Source organism: Cucumis melo, chromosome 11, assembly GCF_025177605.1.
Source record: "Cucumis melo cultivar AY chromosome 11, USDA_Cmelo_AY_1.0, whole genome shotgun sequence".
NCBI classification, from domain to species: Eukaryota; Viridiplantae; Streptophyta; class Magnoliopsida; order Cucurbitales; family Cucurbitaceae; genus Cucumis; species Cucumis melo.
Genome location: NC_066867.1, coordinates 6,833,776 through 6,854,074, shown reverse-complemented (window position 1 = coordinate 6,854,074; position 20,299 = coordinate 6,833,776). Strand labels below are relative to the sequence as shown.

Genomic DNA, 20,299 nt, shown 5'->3' with positions numbered 1-20,299 from the left:
TGACTAGAGAAGATGAAGAGATCCCATATATCAGGGTCGACTATGAAGGCACCTGGGTAAACACATAAACATTTGGTAATATAATGTTTCTCCAAAGTTTCCCATCATTCATTCTAGTCATTGAAAAACATTCATTTTAAGCCTAATAAATAATATTATTGTTTCTTTCTTTGCAGGACACTTTTAATTCCAATCTGGAAGATCTACTTGTAGTATTCAATAGTCCACTTGGCAGTTCTTGACTTTGTTTTTTAGTATTTCCATTGAGCGATTAGTGATACTTGTAAACATTTTCTTTTACGTCTTGTAACAAACTTATCAAATCTTCATGTATGTTGATCTATATGTTATGTCAACTTTCTGATGGATCTCACTAATGGATTATTGTTGTTTATGATTATTGTTTTTCATTTTCATTTCGCCTAAATAATTGATATGTTGATGAATAGTGTATTATACTGAAAATTATGTGTCATTTCATGCAGGTGGACCATCACTTACCAAACAATGACACTTGGAAAACAAGCTAGATTAGAAGCTGGTTGCTCGAGCGTACCGAGTACCGAGCTAGTCATTAATAAAGGTAAAGGTACGCGTGGACCTACGGGAATGTCTGAGATCACACGGGTTAGTTGTGATGGACACAAGAGAGTGGTTGAATACAATGAGCTCGGTCAACCCATTGGTGAAAGTGCAACCAAGTTACAGAGTTTCATTGGAACAACCGTGTGGGTTCATGTTCCGATCAGTTACCAATCCTGGAAGGATGTACCTACAGAGCTCAAAGATAAAATTTACGAACTAATTGAGGTAATTTTCTGACCTTTAGTTAGTAACGTTGTTCGCATTTTGTCACTAACGTTCATTATATAATGTAATGTAATAGGGTGGCTTCGTAGTAGACCCCAGATCCAAAAAGAGTATTTTACAAAATGCGAGTGTATGTTTTCGAAACTTCAAGTCGTCACTAACTACAAAACATGTATTACCATATAAGAAAGATTTGGAGAAACTAAAAGACCCACCAACAGAATACTCTTTCATCGATCGTGAGCATTGGAACATATTTGTCGCTTCCAGATTAACCGAACAATTTGAGGTAACTATAATCACCATTCTCTTCATTCATATATGACAGTAATTATACTAAAATGTAGTTTATGTGTGAAGATGGTTAGCAACAAGGGACGTGAGCGGAGAAAGAACAACAAGTACAACCATCGAATGTCGCGAAAAGGTTATGAAAACCTTACCGAAGAGATGGTACGCAAGGAATAGTATATATAAGTTCGAATAATGCAACATGTAATGCGTTATAACTAATCATAATGTTCTTTCCTTTTTCAGAAAGCAAGCACATCTAATGGTGAGTTAATTGATCGTGCTTTAGTATGGAAGAAAGCACGAACTACTAAATATGAAGAGATTCCAGACATAGACACAAAGGAGGTGGCCAATAAAATTGTAAGTACTTTCCTCTTGTAAGGGTGTTTTTTAACTTTTTTTTGTACTTACTAAAAATACTATAACCTTTTCATGATAGGACAACCTACTTGTTTCAAAACATGCGTCTCATTCAATGGACAACGTAACTTGTGATATATTATCGCAAGCCATCGAAGGGAATGATCCACCAGGAAGGATTCGAGGGGTGGGTCAATACGTCACACCAAGTAAATACTTCCACACTGCAAGAGAAAAACGAAAGAAGGTCGGTAAAGAAGAAGATTATGCTGAAGAGCGAGCGAGAATGGCTGCTCGTATCTTAGAACTGGAAGCATAATTAATGAAGCATAAGAAGGTTCCTGAAGTGGCCACAAAGGGAGAAACTGACGAGAGCAAGATCAAGAGTCAAATGGCTTCTAAAAGCATTGACACGTCAGATGATGCAAATGACCATGACGCAAAAGAAGAAAATAGACAAGTTCTAGAAGACTTGACAATAGAAAAACAAGATAAGGTAGAAAGCATCTACTTTTATTTTTTTAACTCAAACGTTATTTTTTTAATGATTAAATATCTGATCAATTAACACTTATGTGCGGCGAAGGTTGGTGAGGAAAACAAATATGTTTGTGCATCGATTGAGACTTTGACAAAAGTGAAGGTCAGTATGAATTTGATTCCTATAGTTTCCAATTTCTCAGATGCAATATAGTAATATGATCATATTTTCTTTCACTGTATATTATAGGATGGCACTTCTTGTCGACTTGCAATTGGGACTAAGGACAATGTTGTCGGTGCTGGAACTATTTTCGACTACTACATGGACGGTGACAACGTGAAGGTATCAGTGGACATGGTTACCGATGGTAATTGCTTCGTTCCTGTTCCAACAAGGGAAGGTAGGACTATGCTTTCCCAAGAAGTTGGTTCACAGTTGTTATGGCCTCGTCATTTAGTCATTCCCCTAGACAAAAAGGTAATGTGTTTTTCACAATGGATTTGGTTTAAATATATTTCATATGGATGAGATTTTATGTTTGTGGCAGATGAAAAGCGTGTACCAAGCTGATCCGTGATTACCGTCGTTGACACTGAATACAAAGAGAGCACCAGTTACACTACGATTATTGCTATGGGAACTTGATTATATTGGGTTAAAAATTCAAATTCACGTACCTGCTAAAGTTTTTGGGTATGAACGAAAATGTTGCATATTCCTCGAGGCACTCCAAGAATTTTGTCAAATGCAGCCTATATCAACACAATGCATTGATGCATTCATGTTGTAAGTTACCTCTTTTGTACATCAATTACATAGTATAATAACGTGTACCACGCAGTAAAGTCGAGTATGCTGTTCATATTTGTAGTCACCTCTACAAAGTGATGGAAGAGAATGGAACGTTGGGATCCTACAAGTTTGCAGACGCTGGCTCTGTTTCAGTTGGTATAAGTAAAGAAGATCGAGCACAGATCCTGAATGCTAGATTGCTTGGGACCGACCATCGTCAGATTTTGATGTTTTCATACAATTCAGGGTATGTGCAAAACTTTTTTCAGCTAATGCACCTAATGAACTATATGACCTTCATTCTAAGTTTAACTCACATTTACCTGTCAATATAGAAACCATTGGTGTCTAATAGCCATCGATTTTTCAAGAGGCACTGCATATTGGATGGATCCTTTGAGAAATCGAATTAACAATTATGCCTCTGATGTCGTCCGGATGTATGTTGGAACTTTTATCTATGATAAAACAATAATGAGTTAATATGTTGCATATGAGACAATGATTGTATAGCTTTTGTTGTTTGATATGCATTCTTAGGGCTTTCAACATTTCGAACAAGAAGAAGCCTGTTTGGAGGATAATCAAGGTATGAGGAGTGGGGATTTAGTAGAAGAAATAGGTAAACATACTTTATGTTTTGCAACTGTAACATAGGTATTTTGTTCTTTTTCTCTGATGGATAGTGTCCGAAGCAAGGTGGCATTGTGGAGTGCGGGTATTATGTGATGCGATTCATGCGTGATATAATATTGTCAAGCAACAGGACAATCATTGAAGTAGTAAGTATTTCATTTTACCTTTTTGAACTACTTATGTTATGTACAATTGTTGCATATTAAATCATTTTTAAATGATGAATAGATGGAAGGATCAACCTCAACATACTCACAGGACGATTTAGATGTCGTAAGAACGGAGTGGGCTGAATTCGTTAACAAATATATTTTTTGTTCCTAATCTCAAAGTTAAAATTTGTAAACGAGACAACTTTATATGCTTTTTTATGTGGATTTTATTACAACACGTGTTGTTGCGTCGACTATCCTGCAGTTATGGTAGTCATTGAAATGCTCTTTTGTTGATTTTTAGACATATGTTTGAGGAATCATGTTGACATGTACTTTGGATCTCTGTTTATAGTTGTGTTGACTATCCTGCAGTTATGGTAGTCATTGATAAGCTAGCTATTTTGTTCAATCTGCTTACACATGTTTTAGGAACCGTGTTGACATTGTTTTGTTTTGTTAATTTCTCGTTCACTTCGTTTACTTGTAAAGTTTTATTCATAGCATAGGTGTTTGTGGAATGGAGGAGGTAAGTCTATGTTTAGGTTTATTAATGACCTTGGAAGTGGGGAGCGGGACGGTGGGAGTGCTAAGTTCATGTTTAAGATCAACTTTGACTTTAGAAGGGGTGAGGGAGTGGGAAATTGGGGGGGAGGGATACATTTATGTTTAATAATGACCTTGGAAGGAGGGAGTGAGTTGCTAAGGTTAGAAATGACTTGGAGGGGCGGGACTAGGGGTATGTTTATGCTTAAGTTGTTCTTTGATGCAAACTGAAACATTGTTGGGTCTGTAAAGAATGAAACAAAACAAATTATTGCATTACTTATATATTATGCTTATTCTTATGAAGTTGGTGTTTCTATTTCTTTTTTGCTTCCCTTATGAATCTTTTACTAAGAAACTTGGTTGTATGACTTGGGTGGGAGGGGAGTGATACATTTATTTTTGATAATGACCTTGGAAGGAGTGAGTGAGATGCTAAGTTAATGTTTAAGTTTATAAATGACTTTGAAGGGGGGACTAAGGATACGTGTATGCTTAAGTTTTAAATTTAAATCATAATATTGTTAGGTCTTTAAAGATTGAATTGAAACATATTTATTTGATTCTCTGTTTATGCTTATGCTTATGCTTATGTAGTCGGTGTTTTTCTTTTATCTTTTGTGTTCTTTATGGGTCTTTTATAAAGAACCTTGGTTGTATGAACTTTGGACGTTTATGTTAAAAAGTTCCTATTTGGAATGTACTTAATGTTTATGCTTATGCTTATGCTTATGCTTATGCATTTTTCGTAATGAAAGTTGACTAAGGTTCATTTTCTTCAACTTTGTAGGTAATTGAAGAATAGATGGATCATGGTATCGATCAAGTTCATTCCTACATTAGTTTGATTAGATTAGGTCGTACATATATTACAGTTAATTTATCTTTTGGATTATTGGAAAACCTTTACCGACAGGAAATATATTACAGTTCATTCCTACATTAGTTTGATTACATTTTTTATTATCAATATAAATATTTTTCCAAACAAATGTGCATAATGTTAAAATGTAGTAATTAAATTTTTTGAAAGAAGAAATATATGACAGGAAATACGTGCTGCGAAAAAGAATAATAACGACACCAAACATGTGTCGACATATAAGCCTTTAGTAAACAGCAACAGTGTCGTCAAAGCACATTTCTTGGCAAGAACTATGTGTAACGAAACATTTACAATGACAATATATTAGTGTCGTTATAAAGGTATTAATGATAATATATTTGGGTCAAGGTATAGATAACGGTGACACATTTGAAGTGTCAATATAAGGGTATTAATGACAATATATTCGTGTCGAGGTATAGATAACAATGACACAATTAAAGCGTCAATGTAAGAGTATTAATGACAGTATATTAGTGTCGAGATATAGATAACGGTGACACTTGATTTACGTCAATGTAAGTGTATTAATGACAATATATTTGTGTCAATGTATAGATAATGGTGACACAATTACAACGTCAATGTAAGAGTATTAATGACAGTATATTAGTGTCGAGGTATAGATAACGGCGACACCTGATTTGCGTCAATGTAAGTGTATTAATGACAATATATTTCTGTCAAGGTATAGATAACGGTGACATATAATTTGCGTCAATGTAAGAGTATTAATGACACTATATTAGTGTCGTTTTATAGATGACAGCGACATATTTATTGCGTCAAGGTGAAGGTATTAATGACACAATTTTAGTGTCATCGAATCATATTTAACGACACATTTTCCAAAGTGTCGTTAAAGAGCTTTTCTTGACAGTGGCTTCAATGACGCGAAAAGTGTGTCGTTGAAACTCTTTATGACACATATTTTGCGTCGTTGAAACCCAAATTTGTAGTAGTGACTATACAACGGCTCACCAAATAAAACTTCTAATAGCTTGCTCAAACTAATTTAAACCATTTCACTAATCTCCAACAAACCCATCTCACCCCAGCCCACATTCACCTCACCCCACCACAGTCAAGAACAAAACTGCAAATGAAGAAAATTGTAGGATAAGAGAATTTTTTATATTAGAGAAGCAAAGAACTAAATATTAATAAGAGCTTTGGACATACAATGAAATGATTGAATTACCTTAGATGCCCACAAAAATATCTATGAAAAAAGTGATTTTTTAACTCTGCCCTCCTAGATGTGTTACCTTGGTTGGAAAATCAATTGTTTACGGCTTTCAACTACAAGAGCTCCATCGTCATTTTACTATTTTTGACATTCGCTTATGAATCGTACCACAACTTCCTCAAAGTTCTAAGTCAAACAAAGAGCATAATCTGGTCATTTTGAGACTCTTTCCTCACTTATTTGACAATCAAACTTCAAAATAACAGAATTCAAGTGGCCTTTACTGATCTAAGGAAAGATGTTAATAAAACAAGTGCCAAAAAAATGATGTAAAAAGTAGTACAAATTAACCATGAATCTACCAATGTTCCTAAATATCGAAGTAATCAGCACCAATGCCAATAACAGAAACCATGCAGATTTTAACTACATAAACAAATCATCAAATCGACTTCCAAGAAAAAAGAAAACCTTATCTCCTTAGAATTCCATATATCCAAGCATCATAAACAGCTTCACTACTTCCTTACACTCTTTCACTACCTCACCTAGCCGACCAAGTGAAATTAACACTGCCGCCCTATTTCTACAATAAGCAACATTTTCCGAGAACAATGAAATAGACTATTTTTCAGCTAATTTGGCTCTATGCTTTTCTCTTACAGTTATTGAGAAACTTAATGATTTGTTTGTGCAAACAAAATGACAATTCTTAACCACCGGCCTTTTTTTTTTTCACTTTTCCTCCTTATTTGTTTGTTTAGTACAATAGTTGTGAGTATGAAGATCAAATTTTTAATTAGAGTCAAGTGTCGTTGATTATGATAAAAGTCAAATGATTCACGTTCATTGCCAACCAACTAGGGATAAGTTATAAAACAATTTACGTACACTACTAACAAAATAGAATAAAAAGATGTAACAACCTAATGAGGAATTTTATTAAGTAGATTGTGTGCGTGTGGAAGGAAAAATAAATATAAGAACAATATGTAGAGGGGTCAGATTTCATTTTAGAAAGCGACGTTACATAGAATTGCTTATGTAGTTTGAAGTTCCACAAATTTGCTTTATCACTCAACTTCTCACTCTCCACATTTCAAATGCATGAATCTTTCTATTTATTATACTGTACAAAAGCATTTTAAAAAGTAGCAAGAAATATAAGAAATTTTTGAAGTTACATAGTGAGCAAGTGAAACTCACATTGCCAACTTCGGAATCGTTCAAGGCGTTCAATGGCTGGGGCTTCGAATGTAGATCTGGCCACGAGTAGACCAAATTTGGGCTTATGAGACAAATGCAACTGGGCACAGTGGTTGCAACAACTAGGTACAGACGCAGTGTTCAAATAAAATGACTTACCTGACGGTGGTTGAAGAAGGATTGTTCAACAATGACAAGGTACGAACTTGGAACGAGGGACGACAATATTGGATTCAATGACGACTAAGCATGGGTTGGGCACGAGAGATTTCTTCTAGTGGTGATGGCGACGACTATTCGAAGAAGAAAGGAAATAAAGTGAGATGAGATTGAGAAGAGAATGAAAGAAATCGACAAAAAGTGGAAGAAAAATCGTGTGGTTAGGGAAAGAGGTGCAATGGTGGTCGCGCGACTTGGTTAGTCAGATCTTGGTAGTGGTCTTCAGAGTTGGAGATTCGTGGATGGTGGTGAAGACTGAGCACGATGGTGGTGAGGATTGTATAAGAGGACGGTGGTAACGAGGTTTGGGCACGATTGGTGTGGCCGCATCTGTTTTTCTCCGAGGGTGTGAGATGCGCAATTGAGAAGAGAAGGAAAGGAAATTGAAAAACTAGAGAGAAAGGAAAAGATGCGTGGGAAAGATTAGTAAAGTAAGAGAGAGGAAAACTTGATTTTTTACCAAATTAAAAAAATAAAAAAAATTACAAAGGGGCTTTAATGTTGGTTTTCAAAAGGTGGTCGTTTAATGTCGGTTGTAAACCGACATTAAAGCTCCTTCTTTAATGTCGGTTTAAAACCGACATTAAACGTCCGCCTTTTGAAAACCGACATTAAAGCCCATTTTTCATTTTTTCCACCCGACATTAAAGGCCAGATTTCTTGTAGTGATCACTTTTATGATAATAGATTAACAGTTTTTAATATGCTAGATCTGAGACCTAACATTTCCCTCAAGCAAGACACTAAGTAAAAAAACATTCCAGTAGCAGTCAATTGTGTTAAACACAAGCAGGCTAAAATAGTTTATGCATTATTAATCCAAACTAAGAATTCAACGAGAATAGTTTTCACAATCCCAAAACTAAATTGAAAAAAAAACCTTTAAGAACACAACTCATACTCCTGCCTACAGTACAACCATAAAAAATTCATAATGTTCTATAGGGAAAAAAGAAGAGTAGGGAGAAAGATGCAAGTTGGGTTCTTGACTATTCTCGTCCTCAAGCTAACTTGGTACTACATCCGGTGAAGATCTCCTCGTTCATCAACTTTTCTGGTGCTTCATTTTTTGTTGTCTCTTGCAAGAATATGACTCCCGGTGGAGGCCTTAGTATAAGAGAGGCCTAAAACTAGCCTCCTCGAAATTAACCAATTTTGATTCAAATGCTTGATTCTTTCAGATCGAACATGAAAGTTCATCAATAAACACAAATAACAACAAAGTTTATTAAATTCTAAGTCCAAGAAAGCAATCATTGAGTGCTTTTAATTTCAGTACATCCTGTCCCTCAGAGTTTGAGGATATGTAAATTGATATTTGACCATGAAATATGAACAGCGGTCGAGATAAGCAACAGATGTAGTTTCAGTTATGTTAAGAGTAGAGTGCAAGGGGGATAAACAGGCAATTCAACACACGAGGTTTGTTAACCCAATTCGATGAATACACATCTACATCTGGAGGACAATTCGCCCGAGATAGAGACTTGTATTAGTAACAACTACAATGACAGTTGAATGCATAGTTATGACTAAAGAAACAGCACTATGATCCTTAGCTTCTGTGCTGTTTTTCGAATTGTTCAACACAGAATTAAATTATGAAATATCATAATGATCATAACTATATAATAAACACCATAAAGCTCCCCCTCAATGGTGGCATAGGTTGAGGGTGTTTTCAACGTCGACTATGTAGAGCTTCTCTATCTACATTACTTTGTATTCAGAGTTCGATCAAAAACTGCAACCAGAAGCTTAGTACACTCCACTATTTGTACTTGATGATGCTTCCGTAGGAAGTAACTAATTTAGCAAATCTTAACCACTTGGGTCCACTTTGTTAGTTCAACAGAATCCTATTTTTAAAGGGAGAATCTTAAGCTGGTTGTTAGGAGAAATCATCATGTGGGTCCAGTTTGCTTAACAGACTCCCCCTTGGTACAACTGACTTTTATTTCTGGAGTCAAGCACCCAGATTAACTAACTTCCCGAGTGTCGAAATCAGAGGACATAGTACCCAGATTAAAGAAAAGCACATATTTCATTAATGGAGAGAATAACAGAAAACAGCTGTACACTGATATAACAGTTAGAGCTGTGACCTCCTAACCTAAATCAACTGAACCATTCTAAGAATGCAATGAAAGAAAAACTAGCGAATCTACTGATGTGGCAAAAGACAAAGACTGCTGAGTCTACTGAAATAGCAAAAAAAAAAAAAAAAGAAACTGTTATTCACAAAACAAACAACGAAAGCCAACTCCAACTACGTCAAAATTAATCAATCAACCAATCAACCAATCTTAACTCCCCCTACTTGAATGCAAAATCAAAGCCATAGCATTTTAATCAGATGGAGGAGGGGTAGTTCTAAAGGCCGCACGTCAAAGGTCATGGATGACAGCATCCAATACAATGCGGCGATCAGTTAGCTCACTTATTTGACGGGTGAGAGCACGAGATTCAGCAATAAGGGCTTGCAGCAGCCGATTGGCAAGTGATACAGAGAGAGTCACAGGATGGTCAACCGCAGGTTGTGAGGCAGCAGGAGTACTGGTTCCGCCTGGAGCATTGTCAAACTCAGTAGCAACATCCTGAAAGTGAGTCCCTTGAAACAGGTGCATACTGAGCGGTATAACCCGAGGTGCTGAACCTACAATATCCAGAGGAGTCAGAATGGTTGACTGCTAAGCCAGAATAAAGCGACTTAAAATTCGCGAGAAGCAGATTGGAATGTGGATGGCAAACGTGTCGACATGTCGCAGAAGATGATTGAAGATGAATTCTCCAACGTTCACTTTTACCCTAGTGCACACAAGGTAGACAAAGTGACCCAGCGATGTCGAAATAGTGGAGGCATGCGTAGACGGAATCCAATTAGAGATCCCAATTTGATGAAGAATTGAATACTTAACCGTTAGAGAGGCAACTGATAGCTGCCCATCAACTGGCCATACAAGGAATGTTTCACCCATAAGTTCCTCAGCCAGTCGTTCAGGAGTGGGATACGAAACCGCATAATCAGCAGGCAGAGTGATACCAAGATAAGAGTTCAAAAGCTCAGGAGACACGTTGAAGCACACACCACGAATATGTACCTTTTGATACTCGTTGGCACTTGGATCATTGAAGTCTGAGGGTAAAATTTATTATCAGCTCCCTCATGAGTCGTGGATAAAATGAACCAACCTCAAAGACAGTACAAATATGTCCGACATTGCGTATCAGTTCTAGTATGGCCGGGGAAAAGTTGTATCGGTCAGCAATATTAGCCTCATCCGCAATTTGCCGTTTAACCACATATTTCCATTTGTGTGCTCCTTCCTCAGAGTGAAAAGTGGACACAGGGGTTGAAAACTCACTTGGTCCTTCAGTTGACCTAGGGATTGAGGACTCGCCCGATTCTTCAGTTGATCGGTGATCAGATGGGTCCTTTTCAGGAGATGCACTATGGTTTTCAGTCGACGTGGACGTGGTTTCCGTCTCTGTCTTTTCTTCTGTCCCTGGAGCATAGTCTTCATCATCTGAATCATCATCTTCAACATCCGCTTCACCGGGTGGAGCAGTCTTGGGAGAGGCCTGGGATGATGGAGTACCGGAGTACTTAGTATGCTCACTAGGTCGAGGCAGCGCTACCTTAGGAGACACACCACCACTTGCCTGAGGTTTAGCGGGAGAGGTAGTTTGATTGCTACGAGCGCTTCTTGTTCGGTGAAGAAGAGTAGATAGGATCACATTGTCGTCACTGTCTGATGAGTCAGAGTCTAATACCACAGTTTTCACAGAAACCCTCGGTTCAGGCCTCGAGAGCGACTTTGGAACTGACGAAGATACAGAACGACGAACACTCTGGGGTGAGGAGAATTCAAGAACTTCTTCCTTAACTGTAACTGGCGACGGAGGATTTGCCGATCGCTCTGCATAGGAGCTATGTGCAGGACTGGAAATCGTACTGTACTCACCCGACGGAATGGATTTGCGTACCTTCTTATACGGATGCTTAGACGGAATTCCTTTGTACCGTTTCTCTTTTGAGGAAGTTGTCGACTTCGGAGCTGTGGGATCCATTGCTTCTGAACTGCAAGAAGTCGAAGGGATTTTGGAGGAGGAGATACCGGATGAATACTTCTTGAATCGAGTGGTGACCATTCTGAGTAAGAATCATTAATATAGGCAAGGCGTTGGAGAATCTGCAGAGACGAATCCCAACAAACTAGAGAAAAGTCAGGAATATTAAGAGATATATCACTTTGTTGCGCGGAACCCGGTGTATTTTTAAATTTGAAGCTTGAGGGGTAGGTAATTCAAATGGGCTGAACGTACTATATGAGGCCCAATATGTACTTAAGGGAAATAATTTGGGCCCCTGACCTACTAATTTTCATGTGGGTCGTTGACAAACTCCAACACTGGCCCTCAGTCCTTCAAATGTTGCAACATCAAGAGGCTTGGTGAATATGTCCACTAGCTGAAAGGCACTTTGAACATGTTCTAATCTTATAATATTGGCTTCAACAAGTTCTCGAATAAAATGATGTCGGATGTCTATGTGCTTTGTTCGACTATGTTGAACTGGATTTTTGGAGATGCTTATTGCGCTCAGATTATCACAGTAGAGTATCATGGAAGATTGATTTATCCCATATTCATCAAGCATTTGTTTCATCCACAACAGTTGAGAGCAGCTACTCCCTGCAGCAATGTATTCAGCCTCGGCTGTTGAGAGGAAGACACTGTTTTGTTTCTTGCTGAACCAAGCAGCTACATTATTCCCTAAGAAGAAGCACCCTCAAGAAGTGCTCTTCCTATCATCTGTGCACCCTGCCCAGTCTGCATCACAGTAGCCAACAAGAGTACCAGTTGTGTCATAAGTATACCAAATACCATAGTTAAATGTACCTAATATATATTTGAGTATTCATTTTGCACTGTGAAGATGTGACGTGCGCAGGTCAGCCTGATATCGAGCATAAACTTCTACTGCGAAGGCTATATCCGGTCTGCTGGCTGTTAGATAGAGTAAGCTCCCAATTATGCTTCGGTATAGGTTTGTATCAACTTTTTCACCATTTGTGTCCTTAGTCATTTTCAGATGTGTAGCAGCGGGCGTTCTAAGTCTGGCCTTATCCATTCCAAACTTAAATATAAGGTTCTTTGCATATTTTTCTTGAGAGAAAAAGATCCCTGTATTTTCTTGGTTAATTTGAAACCCTAGGAAGAAGGTTAGTTCCCCAACCATGCTCATTTTGAATTCTCCCTTCATCTGGGCAACAAACTGCTCAACATAGACTGAGGACGTACCACCAAATATAATGTCGTCAACATAGATCTGAACGATCAGAAAGTCAGTGCCTTGACGATATATAAACATAGTTTGATCTGCACTGCCCCTATGATATTCTTGTTGTAACAGGTACGTGGAGAGTCTCTCATACCAAGCTCTAGGAGCTTGTTTAAGTCTATAGAGTGCCTTTCGAAGTTTGTAAACATGATCCTGATGTGTTGGATCAACAAATCCTTTTGGCTGGGCCACATATACTTCCTCAGACAAGTACCCATTTAGGAACGCGCTCTTTACATCCATTTGGAACAGTTTGAACCTCCGGAAACATGTGTAGCTTAGCAGTAGTCGGATGGCTTCTAATCTGGCAACTGGGATAAATGTTTCTCCAAAATCCAGACCTTCTATTTGAGAGTATCCTTAAGCAACCAGTCTAGCTTTATTACGGATAACTCTACCTTCTTCATCTGTTTTGTTCTTAAAGATCCATTTGGTACCAATTATGTTAGCATAAGGTGGCTTAGGTACTAATTCCCATACTTGGTTTCTTTCAAACTGGAGAAGCTCTTCCTGCATAGCCAAGATCCAGTGTTCGTCGGAAAGTACTGCAGAGACCGTAGTCGGTTCTAGTGAAGATGTGTAGCACACATTAGCAACCATTTTCGCATAATCTTTCCTTTCCTTCTTCCGAGTAATGATTCCACTGTGAATATCTCCATTAATGAAGCTGGAGGGATGGTTTTTAGCTATATGCGTAGGAGGTATTAGGTTACACTTTGAAGAATCAGTTGCACCCGCAGTTTGCTCTAGAGTGTGCTGCCTTGCAAATATTAATGCTTCACGTATGTCAGTGTGAATTGTTGATGTAGAGGGTGTTGACATGTCACTTCTTCTTGAACCGAGATGAGAGGGTAAGTATGTTGTTTCATTAATGCGGGCCGTCGAATCTAATTCTCCTTCAGTAGGTTTATGAAAAAGGGAATTCCAGAAAACCTCATCTTCATCATCAAGATTTCTGTTGGGTTCCTTACCAAGGTCATCAATAATGACGTTAATGGATTCCATTACTGTTTTGGAACGCTGGTTGTAGACTCTATAGGCTCGGCTGTTAACAGAATATCCCAGAAATATTCCACGGTCAGACTTTGAGTCCCACTTTCTGCGATGATCCCTATCACTCAAGATAAAGCACATGCTGCCAAAGATGTGAAAATACTTCACATTTGGTTTTCTACCTTTCCACAGCTCATATGAGGTAGTAGTGGTCCCTGGACGGAGAAGGACTCTGTTATGTATATGACATGCAGTGTTTAGAGCTTCAGCCCATAATTGGATTGGTAGGTGTTTTGCATGGATCATCACTCAGGCCATCTTCTGTAAGGTTTGGTTCCTTCTCTCTCCAACTCCATTTTGCTGTGGTGTTAAAGGGGTAGAGAACTCGTGAAAGATGCCTTCATTATCACAGAACTTAGAAAGGTGCTGATTCTCAAATTCACGCCCATGATCAGTTCGTATTCGGCCAATGCCAGTATTTTTCTCTCTTTGGAGTTGAGTGAACAGGATTTGACATGTCTTAAAGGTTTCCGACTTGTCAAGGATAAACTTTATCTTGGTGTAGCGGGAGAAATCATCTACACACACTACTGCAACCGTTTTCTTCCCAAGCTTTCTGTTTGCATGGGCCCCATTGGGTCTATATGAAGAAGTTCTAGAACATGGGACGTCGAAGAGATATTTACAGGCTTGTGCACAGACTTGACTTGCTTACCAGCTGGACACTCCGAATAGCTTTCTAGTGACAAGAATGATAGCGGGGGAAGGCCGATGATGGCATCAGCTTTAGCGACCTTGGAGATAGTAGAACCACTAAGGTGTCCAAGTCGTTTGTGCCAGAGTCCAGCTTCTTCCACTTTTGATAGGTTGCATAAGGTCACCTCTGCATCCCAGTGATAGCAGTTGTCTGACAGCCTTGTTCCGCTGAGAAATATTCTATTTTGACCATCTAACACATTACATCTATCTTTATTGAAACTGACTTGATAGCCTTGGTCACATAATTGGCTAATGCTTATGAGATTTGCAGCCAGTCCTTGTACTAGTCGAACATCAAGAAGAAACGGTAGACCCGGACGGTTAATCGTTCCTTTGCCAATTATTTTTCCTTTTCCTCCATCTCTAAATACTACTAACCCAGCTTTGCATTCACAGATCAGAAAAGAAATCTGCATTTTTTGTCATGTGTCTGGAACACCCACTGTCAAAGTACCAGTCACTAGAGTTGGGGCTTTTGAAAGAGGTGAGAGCCACCTTGCAGTTTTTTATGTGGATTTTTTGGTACCATTATGTTCTAGGACTCCTCAGGTATTTGGTCCGTCGAGTATCGAGTTGACTGCACGTAAGTTGTCGGTAATTCAAGCAATTCCGACGAATATGTCCAACCCATCCACAAAAATAGCAAATTCTACATGTTCGCTTGTTTGGGGATTTCATAGGCATACTAGTAATCTCAGTGCCCCTTCCCTGTTCAATATTTGTAGGGCTGTTCTAAAGGGTACTTTCTCGAATGAACATAGTTTTTCTGACAGGTGTGTCCCTTTCTGCAAATATGAGGCCTCTTTTGTCGTCAGCCCTTCTTCCTTGGTCAAGTATGTCATCTAGTTTCGAGGTCCCGTTTGTCAACATCCTTGCAAATTTTAGGAGTTTTTCGAATTGATGCTTGGTTTCCGCCAGTTCTTCTTTTAGAGTTACTATAGAGGATAGGAAGCTTTGATTCTCTTCCACTAGATCTTGAATTCGTTCTTATTGTTGCAGGATGACTTCTTGATCTTTTGTCTTCTTTCTGTCTGCTGCGTCGTCAGTTAAGTTCTTTGATTCCGATTGATCATGTGTTTGAACATTTTCTTCATCATTCATGGTGCAGATACTAATTAGGGCCATTCCAAGGTCTTCATCGTCGCTTTCAGAATAATCTTCTTCATCAGAGAAGGTAGCTACCAGACCCTTTTTCTTGCGTTTAAGATAAGTAGCACACTCGGCTTGGATATGTCCAAATCCTTCACATTCATGACACATGATCCCTTTACCATATTTGTCAGATTTCAAGACTTCAATTCCTTTTCCTCGTTCGTGTTCCTTCTTTCGATAGTGTTCTGAAGAGGAGGTATCTGATATTCTTGACTCGTTTAAGGACAGGTCCTCTCTGTTGTTACGTTGGTTTCCCATGTGTTTGTGGAACTGGTTTTTAAGTTTCACAACATGTTTTGTCAGCATAACTACTGATTCTGTAAGAGCATCATTAACCTGCATCACTCGGTGTTCCTCGATTGGTTCTTCCTTTACTGAGGTTAGTGCTAGTCTCGATTTCCTTATGTTGGCCGTGTGCCCCAAGTGAATTTCGAAGGTTCGTAGTGACCCAAATAGTTCATCCAATTTCATTTTAGATAGGTCATTAGCTTCTTCGATCGCTGTGACTTTCATGTTGAACTTGGAGGGCAAGGATCTGAGAACCTTTCGAACAAGTCTGGAGTCGGACATTTTTTCCCTGAGTGCATCTGATTTGTTGGCAATCTCAAGGACACGAACATTGAATTCAGCTATAGTCTCATCTTCACCCATTTGAAGTGCTTCAAATGGAGACGTCAAGATCTGTAGCCATGATATTTTCAGTTTGGAGGTTCCTTCAAAAGCTACTTCCAAGATATCCCAGGCAACCTTGGCCGATTTACAGGTGTTGATTAGTTTGAATATATTCAGATTGACAGCATTAAACAGTGCATTCAGTGCGCGAGAGTTGCCTACAGCAGCATCATCTTCATCTTTTGTCCATTTCATCTCAGATTTTCGAACAGTTTGGCCTACTTCATCCTTTTCAGTGGGATACTCCCATCTGGATATAACGGCTCTCCAACTCCTCATGTTGAGTGACATCAGGAAGGCTTCCATTCGTGACTTCCAGTAGCCATAATTTCCTCCGTCCAAAAGGGGGGGTCTGCTAGTTGAGTTTTCTTCTCAGATATCGTCCATCTGGGATAGAATACTGAACTTCGCTCTGATACCAATTGAAATATGAACGGTGGTCGAGATAAGCAACAGATGTAGTTTCAGTTATGTTAAGAGTAGAGTGCAACGGGGATAAACATGCAATGCAACACACGAGGTTTGTTAACCCAGTTTGATGAATACACATCTACATCTGGGGGCAGTTCGCCCGGAATAGAGACTTGTATTAGTAACAACTACAATGACAGTTGAATGCATAGTTATGGCTAGAGAAACAACACTATGATTCTTAGCTTCTGTGCTGTTTTTCGAATTGTTCAAGATAGAATTAAATTATGAAATATCATAATGATCATACTATATAATAAACGCCATAAAGCTCCTCCTCAATGGTGGCATAGGTTGAGGGTGTTTTCAACGTCGACTTTGTAGAGCTTCTCTATCCACGTTATTTTGTATTCAGAGTTCGATCGAAAACCACAACCGGAAGCTTAGTACACTCCACTATTTGTACTTGATGATGCTTTCGTAGGAAGTAACTAATTTAGCAAATCTTAATCACTTGGGTCCACTTTGTTAGTTCAACAGAATCTTATTTTTAAGGAGAGAATCTTAAGCTGGTTGTTAGGAGAAATAATCATGTGGGACCAGTTTGCTCAACAGACCATATTATGATTATAGTTAATACTCATTTTAGCTGAATAGTTTGTACAATTTTATTATGAATCATACTCATTTGTAGTTGAATGGTTTGGGAAGTTTTATTTTGAGTCATACTCATTTTTAGCTAAATGGTTTGTGAAGTTTTATTATGAATCATACTCATTTTTAGGTGAATGGTTTGTGAAGTTTTATAATGAAATTTTATGTAATCATAGGAAACATATTTCTCATAGAATTACAAGCTATTTGGAAAAATTTAGTATACATCAACACAATGGTATTTTGAACATTAATGTAATGTAACACTAAAAAAAACACCAAAAATTAAGATAATTTTGAAGTTCATTATCTTAATTTTATTTAATTAGATTTAACTTATTGCGCGTTATTTTGAATTCATTTAATGAGAATTATTTGATTTTTGTGGGAATTGAAATTAATTAAATATTTGTTGGATGAATATTTAATTAATTAGAGGTTTTGGCATGTGGTGTTTGTTGTGGATTTTTAGTGTTGTAAAAGTTGAATTAAATTAAATAATTATGGATGTTATTTAATTAAATTGTAGAGTAGAAAGTTTGTTGGAGATTTGATAATTATATGTATATATGGAAATATATATATATATATATAATAATTATATTAAAGGAAAAGATAATTATATTTATTGAAATATAATTATTTAAGTAAAAGATAATTGTATTTTGGAGAAATGATATTTATTAAGGGAGAAAAAGTAAAATAATTATATTTTGGGAAAATATAATTATTTGTAAAAGGATAATTATTTTGAAGATAAATAATGATTAATTATTGTGGAAGATAATTAATTTCTTTTGAGAAAGATAAATAATAATTAATTATTGTGGAAGATAATTAATTATTTTGTAGAAAAATAAATAATAATTAATTATTGGGGAAAATAATTAAATATTTTGGAGAAAGATAAATAATAGTTAATTATTGTGGAATATAATTAATTATTTTCGATAAAGAAAAATAATAATTAATTATTGTGGAAGATAATTAATTATTTTCGATAAAGATAAATAATAATTAATTATTGTGGAAGATAATTAATTATTCTACGGAATGATAAATATAAATTAGAGTGAGTTGTTATGGTTGGGTTAAGATAATTCATGTTGTAATTTATAAGTGATTTATTTGAAAAGATTTGATTGATTAAATTAATTGAGGGTTTAAGTTAATTTGAGATTTTGGAGGGAAAAGTTGGTTTTGGTGGAATTGAATTTAATTGAGTGTGTGTGTGTATATATATATATATATATATCTATAATAATAATAATAATAATAATAATAATTTTAAAAAGTGAAGTTAATTATATGACGGAATATAATTATATTTGTTTGGAAAAGAAGATAATCCACGAAGAGACAAATGGCTGATTTGATTGGATGAGAAAAAAAACTATTTATTTAGAAAAGAGAATGATGATTTAAATAAATATATATGTTTATTATGGATTTTGGTGAGAAAAAATAATAATAATAAAGAAGTATTATTATTATTATTAATGGTTATAAATGCCTAAGATTTTGTGAATTTAAGACATTTATTAAGGAAAGATAATGAGAATAAAGATATATGTATATTTTTGTATTATATATATATCTTAAAAGAAAAATGAAATAATAATAATAATAATAAATATTATTGTTATTATTTGGGTCTATAAATAACATTGTAATGCTTAAGTTAGAAAGAAAAAGAAAAAGAAAAAGATTATTTATCTTCTTCTCTAAGATAATCCTCGGTCGCTATCGTCTCACCAGTTTTATTGTGATTTGTCTCTTTGCAAAGCTTGAGGATTTAAAGTGATGAATTTTGCCATCAAGGATAAGAGTATTTTTCAACCTCAATTTAAGTAACTTTGGTAAGCTAATGAAATTAAATTAATATTTTGTTAATTTAATTTTTGATCTATTTGGGGTTTCTTTAAAGATTCAATTGGTTAAATTATTTAGATTTAAATCTTGCATTTTTTCAATAAAGGTTGAATTGGTTTCAACCCAATTTTTAGAAAGTTAATTAATTTGGGAGAATTTTTGGATGTTAGCCAATTGCTAATTTTAGTAATTAAGATAATGAGTTTTTTCTTTTATGATTAGGATCAAGTTAATTGAAGAATTTTTACTGTCTGCTATGGAGTACTTTGTTTGGCTAAAATATCAAGGTAAGAGATTCTCCTAATAGACCTTCGAACTGAATTTAAGAGACTGCATGTAATTATGATTATGCATTGATGGTAGCTAAAATGCATAACTTGATGCTATTGATAATGACTGTCATTGTATGGATGATTGATGACAATGACTAATATTATGTTTATGACAGATACTATGTTTATGACTGATTTACGTTGATGATGATGCATGGTATATTAAACATATGATTAACGACGTTAAGATTAATATTCATGCCATGTTTATGATGTTATATTATGTACATGCTATGGATGAACATTTTGTTAACTTTGTCTATTAGAGTCGTACCCACATGGGTGTCCCTCGAGATCACATTTACCAGTCCATCATGACATTGACATTGACATAGACATGATTATGAGTGATTCGATGGGGCCACTCACAGCCCGATTGTCTTAGTGTTTCCTTCGGGTACACTAAAGACCAGATTGTCCTAGGTGTTCCTTTGGGTTCACTGAAGATCAGATTTGTTCCTATGGGATTACAGTTTACACGTGTTCGGGAACGTGCCAGTTCAGGGGTACTTCTTTACAAGACTCTAATGGGAAGT

At 36.6% G+C, this 20,299-nt stretch overlaps 1 protein-coding gene and 1 long non-coding RNA gene across 2 annotated transcripts; one reads left to right on the top strand and one right to left on the bottom strand.

Moving 5' to 3' along the window:
- Positions 1 to 3,290: 3,290 nt before the first annotated feature.
- Positions 3,291 to 3,682, top strand: LOC127143899 (uncharacterized). Its single transcript, XR_007815471.1, has 3 exons — positions 3,291 to 3,329; positions 3,427 to 3,522; positions 3,612 to 3,682. It is a non-coding gene; the product is annotated as an uncharacterized LOC127143899 (long non-coding RNA).
- Positions 3,683 to 9,961: 6,279 nt separating this feature from the next.
- LOC103498446 (uncharacterized) lies at positions 9,962 to 11,726 on the bottom strand. The gene is made up of 3 exons (XM_051079115.1): positions 10,767 to 11,726; positions 10,382 to 10,675; positions 9,962 to 10,261 (listed from the first exon to the last, which is right to left on the bottom strand). The coding sequence occupies exons 1-3, from the start codon at positions 11,724 to 11,726 to the stop codon at positions 9,962 to 9,964; spliced, it is 1,554 nt and encodes a 517-aa protein (XP_050935072.1).
- Between the last annotated feature and the right edge of the window lie 8,573 nt (positions 11,727 to 20,299).